This window comes from Sprattus sprattus (genome assembly GCF_963457725.1).
Source record: "Sprattus sprattus genome assembly, chromosome: 3".
NCBI lineage: Eukaryota > Metazoa > Chordata > Actinopteri > Clupeiformes > Clupeidae > Sprattus > Sprattus sprattus.
In genome coordinates this window covers 3,942,813-3,963,034 of record NC_137922.1, presented here as the reverse complement: position 1 = coordinate 3,963,034, position 20,222 = coordinate 3,942,813, and the positions used below count along the sequence as shown (strand labels likewise).

Genomic DNA, 20,222 nt, shown 5'->3' with positions numbered 1-20,222 from the left:
AAGGACATCCTTGAGTATGGCTGATTCTCTGGTAAGTGTACCAAGATGCTTAGGTCCCTAATAACCACCAACACAAAACACCTTCATTTGTATCCATTCTACAGAGGATTGTGTATGGACAATAGGGCCCAAGACTTGGTGCTATGCTCTCAGCTACATGTAAGGCACACCGTGGTCGCATTACTTTAGAACGTATTTATTAAAGAATAATTCACAAAAAGAAAGGACAGAAAGAAAGGATTATATCTAAATATTTCACTACAAGTATCACCGCTATTTTCAAAGAATATGATTAAAATCAGGGTTCAAGAATATGCAAAAAATCCCATTATGTTGCCGCAAATCCCATTCCCATCTGGAGAAAATTATAAAACTGGATGTGGTAACATATGCACCTTTGTCACAATACTAACTGACCTTGGGAAAAGGGAGAAGGAAGTACATCTGCACAAGAAGTACAGTGCAGCCATGATACATTTCATTCCGATTCCATTTAATGTCAAAGGCACTCTATGGCATAGTTTTCTCAGCTGAAAACAGGTCATAGTTGATACCCTTTTTAGTCGTAATTGTCTCTATATGGCTTGTTTGGAGGCACACTGGGTGGCCTGTCCCTATCATCATAGTGATTCCGACTGGTGGGGCGGTCATCATAACGATCATTGTATTGATCATTGTAGCGGTCACGTCGTTCATCATAACGATCATCATTCCTCCCGTGTCGGCTAGCATCGTCATCCCCCACATCAGAGTATCGGTCACTTTGGCGGTTGTAGCTACTCTGGCGGTCATAGTCATTGTCACTGCGCTCGGAGGGGCGATCACGGCGGTCCATGTTTCTCTCACGGTCTTCCCTCTCTATCTCTCTATCGTTATTGGTCCTTTTATCTGCAGGCTCCACGTCATGAAAATCTCCTCCTTCTGGCGCTCTGTAATATACCAAACACATGGTTAGGATTGACAACCTTGACTATCTCAAATGGAACAAATCATAGCAGACACGACACATATCCCATTTTCATTGCATTTATGCACTGCTTAACCCCTTGACTAACTACTATTATGCAGTGGTGGCTCCTGACTACAAATATGTAGTCCCGATTTGGCTCACATCCAAGTTTTAGTCCAAGTTTTAAATGGAGGTATTATGTTCTAATTAATATGGAGGTCTTACATTCTAATAAAAGTGTATTAACATACTATAGGCTAAATAAGCATCTGTCAGTAAGATGTGGAAAAAATTAGGAAATGATGTAAATGAACGTAATGTATATGCGGAACATATGTGAAGTAACCATGGTGTAATCAGAGTATTGTATTTCACAGGCAGACCACATGGCTTTGGACTTTGGCATGGTTTCAACTACGAGAAAGGGGATGAACACGGATGGGGTCACTTCGGGGAATAAGGGGAAAGCTCCTCAGGCTTGTATATGTGGATGGAGGAAGGAAACTTCACTGAAAGGCTTCAGGATCCGCCAGGGAAGGAACAAATGCCTGGAAAAAGGAGTTCAGGGCTCCCCCATTTACCACTTCTTGTCAAGAAGTAGCTCAACTCAGTTAGTTGAAGTCCAGTGGCAGGTTGAGCAGTAAAGACCACAGGATATCTTAGTACCCCTGCTTCAGCAGAAGGAGGACCTGGCACATTGGCATAGAATGGTGGACATCATGCTGCTGGGAAGCAGCAAGGACAAAGGACTGAGAAGAAAACATGTCATGGGCAGATACCAAAGACAAGATGGCCTCTGAAGTCAAGAAATGGAATTGCATCAAAGTTGATAGAAAAGGAAGTTTGGAACGATTGAGGGATACAGTAGAAAACGAATTAAATTGCATGGGTGAGATTATCTAAAATTATGGCCTGGAAAGATATGGAGTTCGTCAGAAATCTAGGAAGGAAAATAAAGGTCAAGCCAAGTCAGGTTACAGGTTGAAATATAAAGGCTGAATTTGAAAAAGGAGGCAGCTTAAATATGGATATGGGCAGATTATGAACAGAGAGAAGGTGTACGTGTACTACAGGCCGGGGGTAAAGAAGAGACTGGCTACATTAAGGAGGACGGACCTAAGACAAAGAAGGAGCAAGAAAGGATTCTACAATGATCCATTTAAGAGTGTGTCTTTATTCACTGAAGAGAAAATGGGAAGCTTGAAAGTTGGACGAAAGGACCTAGTGGATTATCTTCAGCAGCTCCATAGGGACGGTCGTAGGCACGTGAATCTCGTGTTATCAGTGGACATTCCTCCAATGAGACAGATTTACCTGTGGCTGATGGCCAGCCCAAGTGGAGAGGGGTAAAAGTGGTTGTGCGTTGTGCAATGGCTGCATCCTCTCCCGGCTCTAATGGGGTACCTTATGGTAAGGAGCGTCGGATGTTTCCACATATCTATGGAAGCTCATGGTGATTGAATGGAAAAATAGAATTATTCCCACGATGTGGCGTAGGGCAGGTGGTATTTTCAGTGACCTATCAGTCTTCTTTATGTGGAAGGAAAGCCCTTTCTTAGTGTGATAGCAAGGAGATTGGACTCCTATCTGAAGGCAACTAGTTTGATAGATATGTCTGTGCAGAAAGCAGGAATCCCAGGGTTTAATGGATGTTTGGAACCAAGTAGCATGAACAATGACAAAAGGCAGAGACCTCTGTGTGGTATTTTTGGATCTCGCCAATGCCTTCGGATTGGAGTCACAGAGTTTTGTGAAAGGCATTCAGTTACTCTCAGGTCCCTGAGAAAATGTCAGCATTATTTTGGGCATGTTGTGAGGATATTCAGTTGTGCTTTAGCGCAAGTAACTACACCACATCCAGGCAGTATCTGGAGATTGATATCATGGCTTGATGTACCATTTCACCATCGGCTTTCACCATGGCAGTGGATGTATGAGGTCATCTAAATGGGTTTAGGTGGCTGCAGGATTGCACTTGGTTACCTCACATCCAAGCTTATATGGATGACATGATAGCCGTCAGCTGTTAGCCAAGTTGAATGACATGGGCTAGCTGATAGCTGTTTTAAACTCAAATTCTTATATACAGCACCTTTAAGGCATTGGGAAGTGAGGTGTATGCACTGCACAGCCCTGCATATTGATACAATATCTGCATATATACCACAGAATTTGCAATAGCTGTAAGAAATCCATTAATTTTTCATTTATTCTTCTTGTCTGATTTTACATAGAATGACGAATGACCCTTTAATTAATTGAAACATCTTACAGAATGTGTTGATTAGGAAAAGCAATGAGTTGTACAAGTGTGTGTGAATATTAGTGATGAGCTGAGAGAGACATACCCCATGGCATATTCCTCCTCCACCTTCTTTTTGCGGCAGCAACAGCAGTAGATGACAATGATGAGAATAATGAGAAACCCAACCACAGCTCCAATGATCCCTGCAGTGAAACCTACATTCACGGAGGCTGGACCAAGAGAACGAGAGAACATTATAAATGCAGCTCGGGAGAGGCTTGAGAAGCGATGGTGAAAGGAGCACATATGGAGAGAAATACAATGCTGGGGTTATTATGAGTCAAATCTTAAACTCAGTGAGAGGCCTAGCACATTTCCCTTCCATTTTCCCCCCAGAAAGTATTCCTACAGGTCGTCATCCCTGCATCCCATCCCTGCTCCTCTTCTACATGTATTGCATTATCTTCTTCTCCTCCTTCTGCTCCTTATAGGCATCCAAACACCTTTTCCACTATATGACTTTTGTACTAGAAACCACGTCTCTATTTATTTGCACGGTTACCTCGGGGGGAAGAACTCTTCTACAATATTCCCCTGGGGACAGGTTCTATAAACTAGAACTAAACCCATCACATCTATCAGAAGTGTCTACAATACTTCACTTAGCTTCCAACATGGCGTATTAGCATGTTTGTTTTCAAAACATTCATCATTTTGGTGAATATGACACATTGTATCTCTCCAATTGAAAAAGAAGGACAATCTTACGTGGCATGACCGAGAGTGTGAGGTTACAGGTGGCTTCTCTTATCTTATTGGAGGATGTGCAGATGTAGTACCCAGACATCTCCTTGGTGATATTAAAGAGGGACAAGACTCCATTTTCTGCAAAATATGATGTTGTTAGTGGGCGTGTATATAGAAATAGAATAGAAATAGAAAAGCCTTTATTGTCATTGTATTTACATACAACGAAATTTGGAGTGCTTCTCCTGTTGGTGCGACGAGGGACAACATATAACACAACAACAGCATATAACACAACAATATTGCATATCTATAAGCACACAGAGACAAACACTTTCACACATGGAGTCACTTACCGTCTGTAGTTCTTGTGGGGTTTACCCTGGGTGTATTCCTGACGTCACGGCCTTGCCACTTGTATGTGGGTGTGGGGGATCCCTCCTCTGACACACAGGTAAGTTTGATGTCCTGGCCGTACTCTACCTTTCCTTCAATCTTACAAATGGGCGGAGATGGAGCCACTTGGTTGTAAAGGAGAAGGCTGATTACTGCACTGCATTTCAATTTACACCACCACTAATTTTACAGTGTTTTTAATTTCATTTTGATGTCATTTTACTTTTGATGTTTTGGATTCGGATTATGTTTTAAGTTAATTGCTAGTGCTTTGTAGCCTACTAAAAAGTTTAGTTAAGGTCTGAAATATTTTTTTCCCGATTCAACACTGGCCTAAACAGAACATTCCTTACCTAGAACCAGCAGTCTGGTGGTGTCGTAAAGTTTACCGTCATCATCGCCTGGGATTTGGACCTTACACTCAAATTTTTTGTTGTCCGTTAGCATTATGTTGTCCAGCTTTAAGTTGACTTTTCCACTGGCAACGTTATGATCTAGTCCAACCCGGCCTTCATAAATCTCCTTAATGTCCAGAGCATTGTTAAAACCGTAGTATGTCAGTACAGTGGTCTGTGGGGGAAAAGCAAAGGTAAGAAAGGCAAATAGAATCATGTGACATTAATAAAACAAATAATAGCTGAGCTATTTGAGAATTGGCACAGTCAGTAATAATGCCACTGTGCAGGACAAACTTACATCGGATATAAATTATAGAATGAAATGCTTTACCAACTAGAGTGATACTACATGTCACTTGACATGTCAGTTTGGGAGTTGAGTTTCATAGTAAGTCTAAAAGAGATCTTTTTACTGAAACTATTGTCAAAAGGTGCCTTTATATCTTAAGAATTAAAACATATATTCTACAAAGATTTTAGACATACAAATGTCAGATACACCAGAATAATGAGCTAAAGGTCAACTCGACACGCAGGAGAAATAAACAGCAATGTTTGATTTACCTCTTTGCCTGCTGTGTTTTCAACAGTCCATGTTACAATTGGTTTGGGGTCCTTCTGAGTGGTTGTGAATGAACATGGCAGAGATACGTTGTCCCCACGGGCAAACTCAAACACATCTTGGGGGATATCCACAGTTATGGCCGTGACCACAGAGAGTCCTTAAACACAAACACACACACACACACAGAAGAAGAAGAGAGAATACATGAAAGGACTGCCTAACTTTACAACCTGTCACTCATTTATGATATTTTACAGCCCTTCCTTCCGTGGTCCTGAAGCAATGTTAATTGGGTGGAATAGTGGATGGTTTTGTCTGAGCCACATTGTTTGTCTTTAAGGACTGTGTACAAACACCAGAGGTTTGCTCACGTAATGTACAAAGAGTGCTCATGTAATGTACACCATGAGGACTACGACGAGCAATTCACTAAATTGACAAAAGTGTTTTGGATTAGAATCATGTTCTGTACCTTTGATATCCAGTATTGCCTCTGTCGGGGTATGTTAGTGTGTGCTGTGTTCTGTTGTGCTTTTGGTAGTTGATTTGCTGTGGTTTCTTTTCCTTGTCATGTATTTATTTTGTGGGATGTAGTGTTTGATACAAGTATTTTTACTTTGGTGACCATCGACATTTGGTATTAGGTGGATTAGCATTTTTGAATACGGGTGCGAGTTAAGAGTTGTTTTAACCATGGATACCACTCTTAAGTCTCACATTGCGGTTTGCCTAGGGTTTCTACTGCTCACACCTTATTTTCAAAGATTTTGTGAAACCCATTCATTTTTCCATAGAATTTTTCTTTGGAACCAGGAAGTATTAAAATGCTAACGCTAAAAACTACAAACTTCCGGTGTACTTCCATACCTAATACCCCAATACCAGGCATTCCGGGCGCAGAGTAGCATTGACACAGACGCCATTATCCCTATCACAAGTCAGTGTACCATCAAAATTATTTTGAAACTATTATTTCAAGAATATCAAAATGTTACTTTAATTTGCTTGTGTTTTGTACATTTGCATTTGTTTTCTTAAGTTGCAGTGTGTTGAGCTCTCAGAGCCAATCCATATGTTGTTGTGCAAACTTTGGTGTTATTTACCTTCCTGTCTGCAAAAATCTGTCCAAAAAAGTACCGGCTCTTAATAGTCAAGACATTCTATTCATTGTTATTGTTCTAATACAAATACTATGATGGCACATTCCTATGCAAGAAAAGCTCAATATTGATTATTATTATTATTGTTATATTATTATAACTATGTGTGTCCTTAACAGGGCCAGTGTCTGAACAATAATTACTCTTTGTGCTCCCTGACCGTGACCACAAATGTAGTCCTTATAGTCATGACACTATTCTAATAGAAGGCTAAAAACATGTACATTTGTTTTCACAAAAATGATGAAGCCAAAATGTTGATAACAGATAACAGGTAAGACTCTTTTAACATCGATATAATATATAGGCCCTGGTATCTCCTTGGTCAGACTTCCATGGCTTATCTCACTTCTGCATGCTTTGACACACGGTGCCATTTAAAGAGAGCCATCTGAGAGACCACGCAGATATGTTGGTGCAGATGATAATTGGTTACTTTGACATTTTCAACAATCCTCTTTCCTTCAGCTTTTCCTTGCGCCATTTCTAGCATATGCACATATTAATAAAGACCTTCTTACATAGAACTAATTGTTTATTCATTGCACTTAATATTATAATTCTTATTACCAAATCAGGAGGAAACCCTTCCCAGTTCCACATTGATTGAAATCCACTAAGGATCTAAGGATGAGAGCCTAGGTGTTATGGTGCCCTAGATGAATGAATGCTGCCTTCCATGCCCAACAAAGCTTAACCATTACGCTACAGTATCTCGACATAAAGTTGTGAAATGTCACATGGAAACTATAAGAAGTAGCTGAATGAATTATTCCCCCATTTCCCCATCCTTGGAAAGGTAACCACACAAACGGCAGACACCACTCCCAGAGAGGCTGTTATCACCCTTGAATGACAAAATAAACCAATTTGACTCTACGCTGTGGAAGCTGTATTAAACAGGGTTCTCCTCCCTGACCCCATGTTGTATATTAAGATCAACAAAAGATGGTGGCAACATAAGACGTCCTCCAGAAGATAGTAGGGGTTAATTACTATTATTTTGATTATTAATTTACTATAAAAAGACAAGAAGCTGAAATGGACCCTTGGGTGTGTCTTTGTCTGTGTGTGTGTGCAGGTAACCACAGGACAAGGAACTGAAACTAGAGAGTTTGTGTTCAGTATGATAATACTCTGTGGAACACTGTCAGCTGAGGTATGGTTTAGGCTGCCAGATAACACACAGTGCTAGGCTGAGGAGATACAGTATATACTCAGGCTAATGAAGCTTTGTTTGACATGCTCCTGTAGAATCCAAATAATGCTGTTATGTTAGTTATAACATTATACCTTAGTCTGTGTGTTTGTACTGAACCAGTCAACTGCTTAAGGACCTAAACATCAAATACGCTCAGGGATAAGATTCCTTTACAAAACAAGCATGAAAAATACATTCCAAACACACAAAAAAACATTTGCACAATGCCCTTACTCAAACTTACTCAAAAGCTGAGAGTATTGCTACTGAATTTTAACAACTACACAATGTTGATGAGTGATCCAGGTTTCAGTATTTGCACAGATGACTATGTAGCAAAATCTGGGGGGAAAAATCTGGGATATCCATTGATTGCATTAGGGCTAAAAAGGCGTTGCCTTCTACGACCGGCAGTTCATGCATTTGTAGTCAAGGACAGGGTTGTGCCGGAAGCCTATTTTACAATGAAGCCAACCTCACTGGTAGTGGTTCAGACATGTTATACTAAATGTATTATTAGTATGTTATTTCCCAAGTGAATTTAGTGGATAGTTGAAATACATAAAAATGTTCCCAGATGGAAGATAAGAAAAATCTGACCTTGCATTATATATTATACCATCAAAAAAGCAAATACTGAAAGATATTATAACATGTAACCCCTGTTAGACTGTGCAGCTGATTTCTGCTTCTGATTTCATCTTTATGTATCGTAACAAATCAAGCCATACAATAAAATTCCATTAACAGTTGTTCCCGCCTGTTGAACTGAGTATATCACTCACAAGTAATGCCAAAGTGAGGGCATTTAACATACAAGAAAAATAACTTTAGACTTACCAATGAAAAGGACATCCAAAGTAAGCATCATTGTAATGTATACCAATTGAATCCGTTTCATGCTGAACACCAGTGTTCTGTTCCTTGTAAAACGAATAGTTCCAGACGGTCTCCAAACTATGTGTTCTAAAGGGAGTGACACCTAACCCTGCGGCATGAATATGTAGATCTGCCTGGCAGTCAAGTCAGGTCTTGCCCCACAAGTTTGCACTCGGCAGCTAAGATTCTACCTGACAATAGATGATCTTTTTAGTATTGACAAGCCCCAGAATGAAACCAATCATCTTGGGGGGGGGGGGGGGGGAGGTATTGATGTAAAACTACATATGGTAGTGGGAGAAAAACAACCATCAAAAATGTAAATTGGACTAAGAAAAACACATAGAAAAACACATGATACTGACTGCAGGTCAGACTGGTTTGACTGGTTTAGGAGTGTGCAACAACAAGGAGTGGTACTGACACACTGTCACAGTGCTCACAGAAGATTTAGTTTGCTGTTGGTTCATTTTCTGAAAGACAGATAGATTGTATGCACAAGATATAAAATAAAAGTCAGGCCTAATATGCTCAATTACTTCAGTGAGTAACAAAGACAATATAAGTTTGCTTAGTATTGTAATGGAAATGTCTGTGGGGTGGGGGTGGGGGTGGGGGTTGGTGGCAGTACAGCACACAAACTGGTTTGGTATGGAAATGTAGTGCTTGAAGCTGATTGGGAGATAACCCAAGCCCTTTAGCTGGTGGGGGCGAAACAAAGATGCATCAACCAACCACACAGCAACAACTATCAGAATCAGTCAGTCAGAATCAGAATCATGTTTATTGGCCAAGTACATTTTCATATACAAGGAATTTGTTGTGGTGTTTAGTTGCTCTCAATGTACTTTAACTGAAAATGTGCAATATATCACAACAGTTTAGTATCAAATAAATATAATGTAATATAAATATAATAATAAATATAATACATTTTCAAGTGTTCATTAAGGTGACGACAAGGGGAAAAAAACTGTTCCTGTGTCTGGTGGTTTCAATTCAGGCACACTGTGTGGTTCAAACCTGAAATTTAACATATCGGTACCATCTGGGTGGGCAAAATCTAGTTGCTATTTTTTTTATTGTTATACATCCCTAGATTATGTTTTGATGTGATAACTGCCATGAAAAAGGTCCCTAGCTGTGGTCAAACTCGGAATATGGTCAATGAACACCTGACTGTGCAATTGTGGAGGGCATACCACTTTTTGCTTGCAGATGTTGTTCCCCATCTGAGTTGACAGTAGAAGTCAGTTCCTTTTTGTGTGTGTGGGCATGCAGCATCAGCCCTACATATAAAGGAACTGGTATCTCCTGTGTAGTACTGTGTCTTGATGTCAGATCTGCCACAGGTATTATCTCTGGATTGACAAAAAATAATTCCTGATATACGCAAGCAGTATCTCATGGGCATGTTTCTCTGCTGCCTTTTTTTGTTTATTGCATTTTTTCCATGTTCCATTCCATCAGAACTTGCAACAGACTCTCCACGCGTGTATCCCCGCCGGTAGTATCTATTGTAATGCCCCACAACAGCAACAAGTTCTCTACTCGTGATAGCAAGTATCCTCTGGTCAAGTTTGCTGGTTGCAGCTTTTCTGATACAATCATCAGCGCCAACTCTGAATATCGAATGAGCGGTTCTCTGGTGTTTTGACTCTTATGGTATTTACTTTATTTCTGACAGAATATACAGTGTTCTTCAAGTACCCTTGAAGTTCTCGGGGCATCTCTAGATTATCTTTATGCAAGTTGTTCCGCAGGCTCAACAGAGGCAGCTTTTTTGATGATTGAGTCTGGGAGCTTCTTCATGGTGAAAATGCTAAGGCATTTCCAATGGTATTGAACTGGGGGGATCTCTCCCTCACCCAGGCCTTCGGCAAGGTCCAAAATTGGGGCAATGTGCAGGATTTGTGCTGCCACGATTCTAGATTATGGGGTGTCTTGGAATTTTCTCCTTGACAGAGTACAAGATGTCTTCAGTCAGCCACTTCCCCAACATAGGAGGGATGCTGGAGTAGAGAAATTGCAGTGCCATGGAAAAGGTCCCTAGCTGTGGTCAAACTCGGAATATGGTCAATGAACACCTGACTGTGCAACTGTGGAGGGCATACCACTTTTGATGATGCTTGCAGATGTTGTTCCCCATCTCAGTGGACAGTAGAAGTCAGTTCCTTTGTGTGTGTGGGCATGCAGCATTAGTCCTACATATAAAGGAACTGGTATCTCCTGTGTAGTACTGACAAATCCTGTGCCTTTTATGCTAGGTCCCTCTAACAGCATATGCACGAGGGTCAGTAATAGCTGTGGAACAGAGTTCTCTTGGCAACTTTTAGGGAATCAATTAAAACATTTGGCCTCACCAAATATATGATGACGTACAATTTGTGCAGCACGTGCAATCTGCACAACATCTTTGGTGTTGTCCTGTTCACATAGCCTGACGATGTCATACTCATAATTCTAGTCAGAATATGAGTCTGATACTGAACCATTGGGCTGTATTTATGGGGCGTGTTTCAACGAACCAGGAAAGAAAATGCCTCTTCGCTGAATTGGATACCTAGAACCAATCAGAGCAACGTAGTATTACCATCTGATAGATCAAACTTTTACCTGATCCCGTAGGAAGGACGGCAAAAACATCTTTTCAATCGACAAATGCCTTGATCGTGTTTCTCTGTTCCTCTTTCAAAATGAATGCGCTGTCAATTTCTGTTGAGATATGCCTGCTCATGTTACTTGATTAGCACTCAAGGCTAGAAGCTACCATTTGTTTCAATGTTTTTTTGTCTATGCGTTAGCATAACCAAAAATCAATAATGGTCTAGAGTGCTTCAGTTAAGACCTAAAATCCTCGGCAACATTCGTGTTGCATATACACAACTAACCGAGTCAATGTAGACATAAAAAAAGTCGTGTAGATAGCTTAAATCATATAAAATATGTTCCACTAAGCTCCCGAGACGGCGCCATCTTTGTTCGATGTATATTCTTTCTATCTAATCAACTCAAGCGTTGGTTGGTCATCTGTCCATCAACGTATAAAGCCCGCCCTTACAATTTCATTGGTTTAGATTGCTTTCTCAACTTTTTCGAAATCTTAAATCTCTCCCAACTAGCTCAAGTCCAGACTGAATCTCCCAGACCAAAAATTTTGTGGGCGGAGTTCAGGCTGGTATCCAGGCTACTGTTCACAGGCTTTGGCAAGAGCAATTCCAACATCATTTTCAAAGGCCATCAGGAATAATCTTCCCTTTGTATAAGCTCGCATATCAGGGAACTCAGCAAGAAACCTTTCCTTCAGCCGGGTATAGCCGAGTGATTTCTGTTATCAATTTCCACTCTTAGCTGTTCCATTTGTGAAGTTCAGCTAACTTGAAGACTGGTGCTGTTTCCTCATCTTGCCTGTTCTCTTAAGGACCAGCTCAGCAAACACAATTGCAGAGGCCGATGCTACCTGTCTGGCAGTCATCATGTAAGTCATGGCTGGCCTTTCTGGCTCGATTGTAAAGACCTACAAGGCATCAGGTGTGATATTTAGCTTCAAGTTTCCTTAGAAGTATGTATAAACATCCAAAAACTATGTATGATGACTACATTTAACTAAGAAGATCATCAACATCATATTATATCTAATAAAAATAAGATAATTGATCTGAAAACTCTGCTATGGCCTCTCTAAATATATGATGACGTATGTTGAAAATTCTTGATGGCCCGATATCTAAATTTCTTCAGACTGTCTTTGGCTATATGTGTACCAAATTTCACGCTTTTATCACAAAATGCACAATTGATGTGCGATTTGGGGACATTTTGATAAAGCGAAAACGGTTATTGAGCCCAAAAATATGAAAAGCTGCTTTTGTGCAAGGGTTATCATATATTAATAGACTTACATCAGTCTTACATACAACTTAGTATAGGTAAAGTTTTGCCCACCCAGATGGTACCAATATGTGGTCTGGCCCATGGACTATATGTGACCATTCAGGCACTGTTGGTTTCAAACTGTTGCCTGTGTTGTCTTTATGGTGCAGCAGTTCATTGTTTTATTCCACTGCTGCCTACATAAGGGTTATGTCCATTGGAAGGCCAAAGGATGAAGACAAAGTGATTTACACAGTAAAAAAAACTACAGTATGCCCAAATAAATGACAATTCTTGAACTAGAGAAACCGATCCAACCAAACCTGTCTAGAACAGTCACAGACTGAGCCATAACCAGAAGTGGCACTAGACCTATTTAGAGGAGGGGAGGATTGTATTCCCACCGGAATATTCTCTATCTCCTCCCAACAGATGTATGATGGTAGAAAAATCAATGTGTGATTGCACAGTTGTGCCTTGAATAACACAGATCAGTGTCAGAGCTCCTTCTCCAGTGGTTCCATTGGCTGTGCCACTGTGGTGAATTCTTATCGCTATAGAGACAGTAAATGGCGACTCATGAGATTCTAAACATGCCCTCTATGGGGAAACTCATTCACACACTGAGGAGAGAGCAGTGCTTCCCCCATCAGCTAACCCCTATGTATGTCTTTACTCTCATTTTGTCATTGATGTCTGTCAACTCAAAATGCTAACATTACCGTAAAATGTCTTATTAAAACCCACTTACTCAGTCCTGACAAAGATTCACATTCATGTTTTCTTATTTAGGATTTGTTCTGAGGTAAGAACAGAACCTGCGCACACACAAGAGCACTTACGCACATTTGAATGCTGATATGTTCGTGCAAAATAATTGCTTATTGCAGGGTTTTTTCTGTAATTGCGTTCTGCAGCTGGCAGCAGTTAGGCAGCAGTTCCCCCAGGGAGAAGTGAGAGGGAGCTCCCATGTGAGAAGGGGGAGAAGTGAGAGGGATCTTCCATGGGAGAAGGGGGAGAAGTGAGAGGGAGCTCCCATGTGAGAAGGGGGAGAAGTGAGAGGGATCTTCCATGTGAGAAGGGGGAGAAGTGAGAGGGAGCTCCCATGTGAGAAGGGGAAGAAGTCAGGGGGATCTCCCCTGAGAGAAGGGGGCGCGTTGAGGGAGTCAGGTGACGCCAGTCTACAGTTAGGGATAGACTGGAGGAGAGGGGCTGACGTAAGATCCTGATTTAATCGACTGTATGTCTATATGTACAGATCTACAAATGTCTACTTATGGTCTTCTTGTCTTAATCAATCCACCTGTGTTTTTGAGATAATAATAATAATAATATTAGTAATACTAATAATACTGTAGACTTATATAGCGCCCTCTACTCGCTGCCTTCATTACAGGGGTCCACAAGGAAAGAGTATCTGCTACTGCCTCACAGGCTTTTTAATGCTTCAGGAAGAGTGACACAAACATTTAATATAAGAGCTAGACGAAAAACAACGATCTACTTGACGAACAACAAAGCTCTGCTGGCCCAAAAGTGAAGAGAGCCAGTCTGGAGGTCTACGACAAGGACAGAGCAGCAAAGCTGTTGACTACATCAGCGGAAGCATCAACGAAACAAAGACATTAGTAGTGACTCAATTCGATTCATCAATGAAAGGCAGAATTTACCTCACTTATTGACAAAAGGGACATTGCTCCGAAATGACAGTTATGACAATGTGATGGATGCCTGAAACCCAGAGATAGTGCAAAGGAGTGTAGCCATCGGCATTTCTGTGAAGCCTGCAAAGGAAAGCATCTCTAAGCCCTTTACTTTAGCTAGAAAGAAATCTGCATCTCAGAATCTGAACATTTACAAAAAAGCAAATATTAATAAAATAGCAAAAATAAAAATACAAAATAGAACAAGAAATGATTTGGGCACATGCAGGGCTAGGATGCAGATTTACACTATAATGCATTTGTGTGTGTATATGTGCGTGCATGTGTGGGGGGTGGGGTTGGGGGGCAAAAAACTGTTCAGGTGACATGAGGTTTTCAAACAGGTGTAATAAAAAAGGAAGTTTCTTTTGTGGTGGATGTAGGAATCTGTCTTTGTAAGAAAAAGGAAGTTTATTTTGTGTTTGATGCAGCAGTCTTTTTTCCAGTAAAGTGCAGTAACGAAGCACGTGGAACATACTCCATGTTCAGCGGTGCAGATGTAAACAACAGCATCTCAAACTCTAGCCATATAATGTTTAAGACACGTAGGCTTTTAATGTAAAGGAGATAGGCTTTAATTGCAAACAGGTCTATCAACCTTTTGCTGTTCTGTATGATAGTACAGGGTTCTCTGACTGAGATAGTTCTCAATGGCCTACCCCATTCCCACACTATGATGACTTGCAGTCACTTACACCTCAGTTTGCTTCCTGACCCCAGGTGTCTGAGCAAATCCAGGGTGGGGACCTTTCCTTTGTTACCATGATAAGATTACCATTTTGGAGATTATGCTGACAACCTTAAATGACTGTACAAGACATGTTGAGGTGAGTTCATCAAGTTTTATTTCATGTGCATATTTTTCAGGCCAATAGTATGAGCAGCATATAAATAGTAAAAAGTAACCTACATATTTAATTGCATAGGGCTATAGCCTATAGAATGATATTATGCTTTTATATATTTTAGGGAACACAACATGTACCCTAAGGGAGGCGAAGCGCAGGGAAATAGGCCTAGGCCTACATGAAGGATACATGTAGGCGTGTATGTAAATAGTTATTTAATGTATTCTTTGTTCTGTTATATGTATAAACTGTTATACTGTATTTCAATATATACAAGTAAAGTCATGTTCTGTGGTGAAATGTCATGTTCTTGTCCTTTCTTTTTTCTGGGTCGGGGGGTTCGGGATACCTTACCTGAAATGACTTTTTGCAGGTTGGGATGTCTGGCAACTCCTATTCTGGGCCATTGAACTGGGAGAGACAAATCTAATTCCTTGCTCAATGTAGCTTCACTTGGCCACCGTCTGGCGACTCGACAATATCCTTAGTTGGCAGCCCAACGGACTCAGAAGTGGGGATCTCCATACAGTGGCACAGACATGAAACTCCAGCACAGCATTTACGCAGCCCGACAAGCTAAAAACAGGGATCTTGTACAGACTTGAACTTCAGCGCAACAGTGAATCCTAAGGAAAGTCAAGCATACAGGCTGTCCACTGTTGCTTTTACAGTTGTAGCAGCAATTACCGGCATCTGTTACCATTCAGCCAGACGCTGTTTAGGTGCAGCCAAGGAAGCGGTGCTTGGTGCAGAATACAACTTCCAATATCAAAGTAACAGTATGTCAATCTCAGTGATTGATTTAGATCATCGACTAGAGGTTCAACTCTATACAGTCATAGATTTGGCACTTTGGAAATAAGCTTAACATCAGAATGACCCACTAATATGGCGTTTTAACAAGTTAATGTTGACAGGTATACCTGCCTACCTGCACAGAGTAATAATGATTACAACAGAATGTACGAACATTCAGCCATCAACCTCGTGGCATAGTTTATTATTGAACTCACAACTTGCTGCTCTCAGTGAGAGTTAGGGAAGAACAGACAGATAGAGGGTGAACATCCCTCTTTATAGACAAGTAGTGTCACACGTGACTAATGCAGTATGAGGCGCAATAGCGCCTCCTCCTGGACAAATATAATCACATACATACATTCATACACTTTACCATTCTCAACAGTTAAATGTAAGCTCTGCTCGAGACAAAGTTTTAGTGGTCAACACATTAGCTAACAAACTTCAAACGTATAGTGACGGTCTGGGTGCGACCGCAAAGGACTGGTGCTTTGCCGGCACAAATTTGCCTTCCGTTGCACATAGACGGACTCTATACTGTCATAATATAGAAGGATAACAAGACTAGTTTGGTATACTGTGAAAACATTTACTTTGTAAGTTGAAGCACAAACGAAGTACAAGATTACGTTCTATGTTGCGTAAAAGTTTACCACCAACTTGTTGATTGTTTCATAGATATGTGTTTCCCATGTGTGCATCTGTCCGACGGTAAACGTGTGCCGGCGGGAAACAGGGGTTCCGGGCGGAATTTGCCAGGTTCATTCTGGTTGTGGCAGTGGGGATGACGGAGGTCGCCTTGATCAAACGGCGTCTGTATTTTATCTCTCATTTTGCCTTAGAAAATAGTTATCGGAATGATTTTGTTTAGAATCTTTTGTTTGCACATTACACTTTACAGAGTCTGTCCTGTCGTAAATCTGTTTATTGATTGTCAGGTGTACACTTCTGTTTGTAAATGGTGCTGGTCACCTGTGTATAGTAATCTTTGTCTTGTGTTGTGTCGTCTGTCTAGTCTAGCTCTGTTAGTGTATTGACTCTGATGCTGAGATTTGTCCTCTGCATTTGAGATTTCAACAAGTTAACAAATCAGGGCAATTGCAGTTGCTGAACTTTTGCCGATTTAAAAAATATGTGTTTCTCTTTCTTTTCACTTCACTGGTTTTATTTTTCCGCCCAGACTTCTAAAATCATTTGGTCTAACATACTCTGCCTCTGAGTTTTGGTAGGCCTACCCGCACACTGTGACTCCGCTTGGTTCTGTTACAATATCAATCATCATCCTTTAATCAGTTTAAGAAGGACATGCCTGTGGGGATTAAAGCAGCACTAAGGAGTTTTTGGCTTGGAGCTCCCCCTTGCGGCAAAACCTGTTGAATTTAGCTTTCCTTGTTTATGACAAACAAGCGAGTCAACAACTTTGCTGACAGTCAAAAATCAATCAAGTTCAAGACAAGACAAAGGAGGACAGTAAATAAACTACTTACTAATCCATCAGAAAGATGGCTAGCTCTGAATCGAAATGTGTTAAAGCAAAGCAAATTTATAAAAAATAAAAAAATGAAATGGTGAAGTGATCAACATGTTGCGGACCCCCTGAAATGCCATGGAGCCACGGACCCCCGGTTGAAAACCCCTGTTTAGGGTGGTCTTGTTGTTGTTGGTTCAGGCGGAGACCATCATGCTTCAGCAGGTGAAGCCTCTCCCAGAACAGGTAAAAGTTCTTGACAAAGGAGATGTTTAGGGAGGCTCAGGACTCTCGCAGCCAGGTGAGGAGGTTGAATAGTCTGGACCATCTCTCAGCAAGTTGGACAATTTAACGAACCTACAGTAGAAAGACATTTTGAACGGCATCCAAGGGAGGGTAACTACAAAGTTTTGGGGTGAAAACCATCGAAACCTTGCGAGGAATTCCTTACAACTACAAGGTAAGAACTCGTTTCGAGAGTGTTACATGTATCGTTTCTCCTTCATACGTTTTTGTGTTCTGATTTACGAATGTAGTAGCCTTTGCGACGTGAGGTTATGGATGCTGACAGCAACCCGCTGGTAAGTAGGAAGAGGCCCAGAGATGACAATCCATTTTCCTGTGTCCATTAGGGCGGTGAGGAGAGCATGTACGATGTTGCTGACCTTGGTGTAGTAGGCAAGGATGCTTGGGAGTGTGTGGTGGATGCCACAAACCCTGGCACCAGGGACAGTGGCGTAACGTGGTGTGTGCGGGGTGTGCAGACTGGATAGGGCAGCCAATTTCGGGGGCAGCCTATACTATAATTGTATTACCTTCTTTAAGAATTAAATATAAACATTTCATAAACGTGTGTGTGGTCGAAGGTGTGTTACATTTAAGGAAAGGGGCGGCCGATTTGGCAACCCCACGCTTTGCCACTGACCAGGTAAGCAGTGAACCTTGCAGGGACAGCTAGGTGAAGCCAGGATGGAGGATGTGGGATGTGGGCGATGCTGTATCCGTTGTTGCGTGGGAGCAGGTTTGCAGTGGGGTCGTAGGGATGAAGGGATGTCATCTCAGAGTGGCTGAGGCGGTATTTCATCTGGCGGGAGGCTGAGGAGGGATGTCATGAAGTGGAAGGAACTCTTCTTAATCCGACATTGTGGTGTAGTGGTGTAAAACAGATGTAAAATTCAAGCAACAGACATGCCCTGCAAACATCCACAGTTCATTTGGCACTAATAATAAATGCTATCTAGCCTGCTTACTGATTTATATGCGATATATTTTGGCGAAATTTTCTGTAAAAGCTGTTCTTACATTGTCCTGAGTTTGACCAAGCCAGGTCACAAAACCTGCACAGTGAATTGCCTGGGCGGCTAGTGGGGACGACATGTTGGTTCTTCACATGACTATACGCGATTACAATTAATTTCAGGGTGTTATAAAACTTAGTTACCATAAAATAACATGCCTAAAATTTAAAAATAAAACTATCAGAAATGGCAGACTACTGGTTTTCATCCATTTAAGAAGGATTTCAACTACAATCCTATACAGGCTATTTTGTGTCTACCAACACTAAATTACATGGGAAGGACAGTCAAGAGACCCAGTGCTTGGAAACAGCCGATGAAATTTCAACACAAAATAAACGTTAAACCTGACAGTCTGCTATCATGTGAGAAGAGAACATCATACATCTCATCACTTTGTCAATGCATTAGATAGATCCAGTGGCATCTTGCAAGCCAAAAGCATAGGGGGCACAACTCTTTCTGCAATTTGACAGATATATTGAAAGACTGAATGCATATTTGGGGGTGTGAAGGACCGGACGGTCACCCCACGTTATTTTTGGGATGTGGCGACTGGACTGGGTGAAGGGGATAGGGAAAAAAACACTGCACAGGAGATGATGGCTTTTGTATACAAAATATATCTTTTTATTAACAGAGGAAATATATTCCCCAACATAAGTGCCCGAGAAATGAAACATACAAAAGAAACGTACAGGCAGTACTCAAAGGCTTTTAAATTCACCTGCACTTGGGTACCTGCTTGTCCTAATGGAGACCTAATCGCAGGAACCTCCTCGACCAAAGCCAGGCCCCAAAACATGCACAGTGACTTAGCCTGAAGCTAAGTACATACACAGGCCTTACAGAAAACAAACACATACACTAGGCACACAGACAAGGCATATAGAACAAACACAGAACAGAGGCACAACAGACACAAAACAAGGCCAAGAGTAACCACACAACTAGTTACAAAAGACTTCTCCTTATATCAGGGAAGTGTTTTACCTTATGCCTCAATACAAGTCCTCGTTCTCAGTCTTTCTCAGCCAGTCTCCCATTTAAAAATGAGGCAACCCTTTGAATAGGGCACAGCCACGTTGGCTTAATTGGCTCCAACATTGGAAGCAGGTAAGCCCAGACACAATCATTATAGGGGTGGAGTCCAAAAGTCTTAAAGGGCACCATCCCTTTTTGCCATGGTGAGGACGGGGAGAATTCACAGGGGGGATTAATTTATGTTTTTCAGTTTCTTGCTTAGTAATCTCCCAATTTTTTACTGAAGGTTAATACGGTTTATTAGAGATTTTAATGTCAATTATTTGTGCTGTTATTGAAAATGACACTCACTTATTCACCCGCCTCTACACTAAGTTCTACACTGCAGACACTTTTCTTGGAAAATAGGTTAATGTTGTCTGCATCAGCCAGACATTTAAGGGGTATAAATTCACACAAAAAAATACTATATCCACAATGAAAATTCATTAAGAGAACAAAGATAATAAAGCCAGAGATGAATTTAACCTGCCAACATGGCGATAGCTTTATTTCCAAACAATGCATAGGAAGCAGCAGTACAGATGAGACGGTGCTGACATCACATACGTCTGCTCCATTGCCAATAAAAGCTCAGACTTAGCAGTGGTGACCTATTTTCAAAACTGCTCAGCCCCCTTGAAAGATCAATGGCAGTGGCGGTCCGT

General features: G+C 41.1%; 1 protein-coding gene across 1 annotated transcript; it reads right to left on the bottom strand.

Moving 5' to 3' along the window:
• Nucleotides 1–559: 559 nt before the first annotated feature.
• gpa33a (glycoprotein A33 (transmembrane), paralog a) lies at nt 560–18,317 on the bottom strand (the record flags this gene model as incomplete). The annotated part of the gene is given in 10 exon segments (XM_080834582.1): nt 560–929; nt 3,298–3,424; nt 3,963–4,079; nt 4,298–4,462; nt 4,691–4,907; nt 5,300–5,457; nt 16,419–16,437; nt 16,441–16,590; nt 17,803–17,998; nt 18,145–18,317. Coding segments are annotated over 10 exon segments (1,692 nt in total).
• Nucleotides 18,318–20,222: the final 1,905 nt, after the last annotated feature.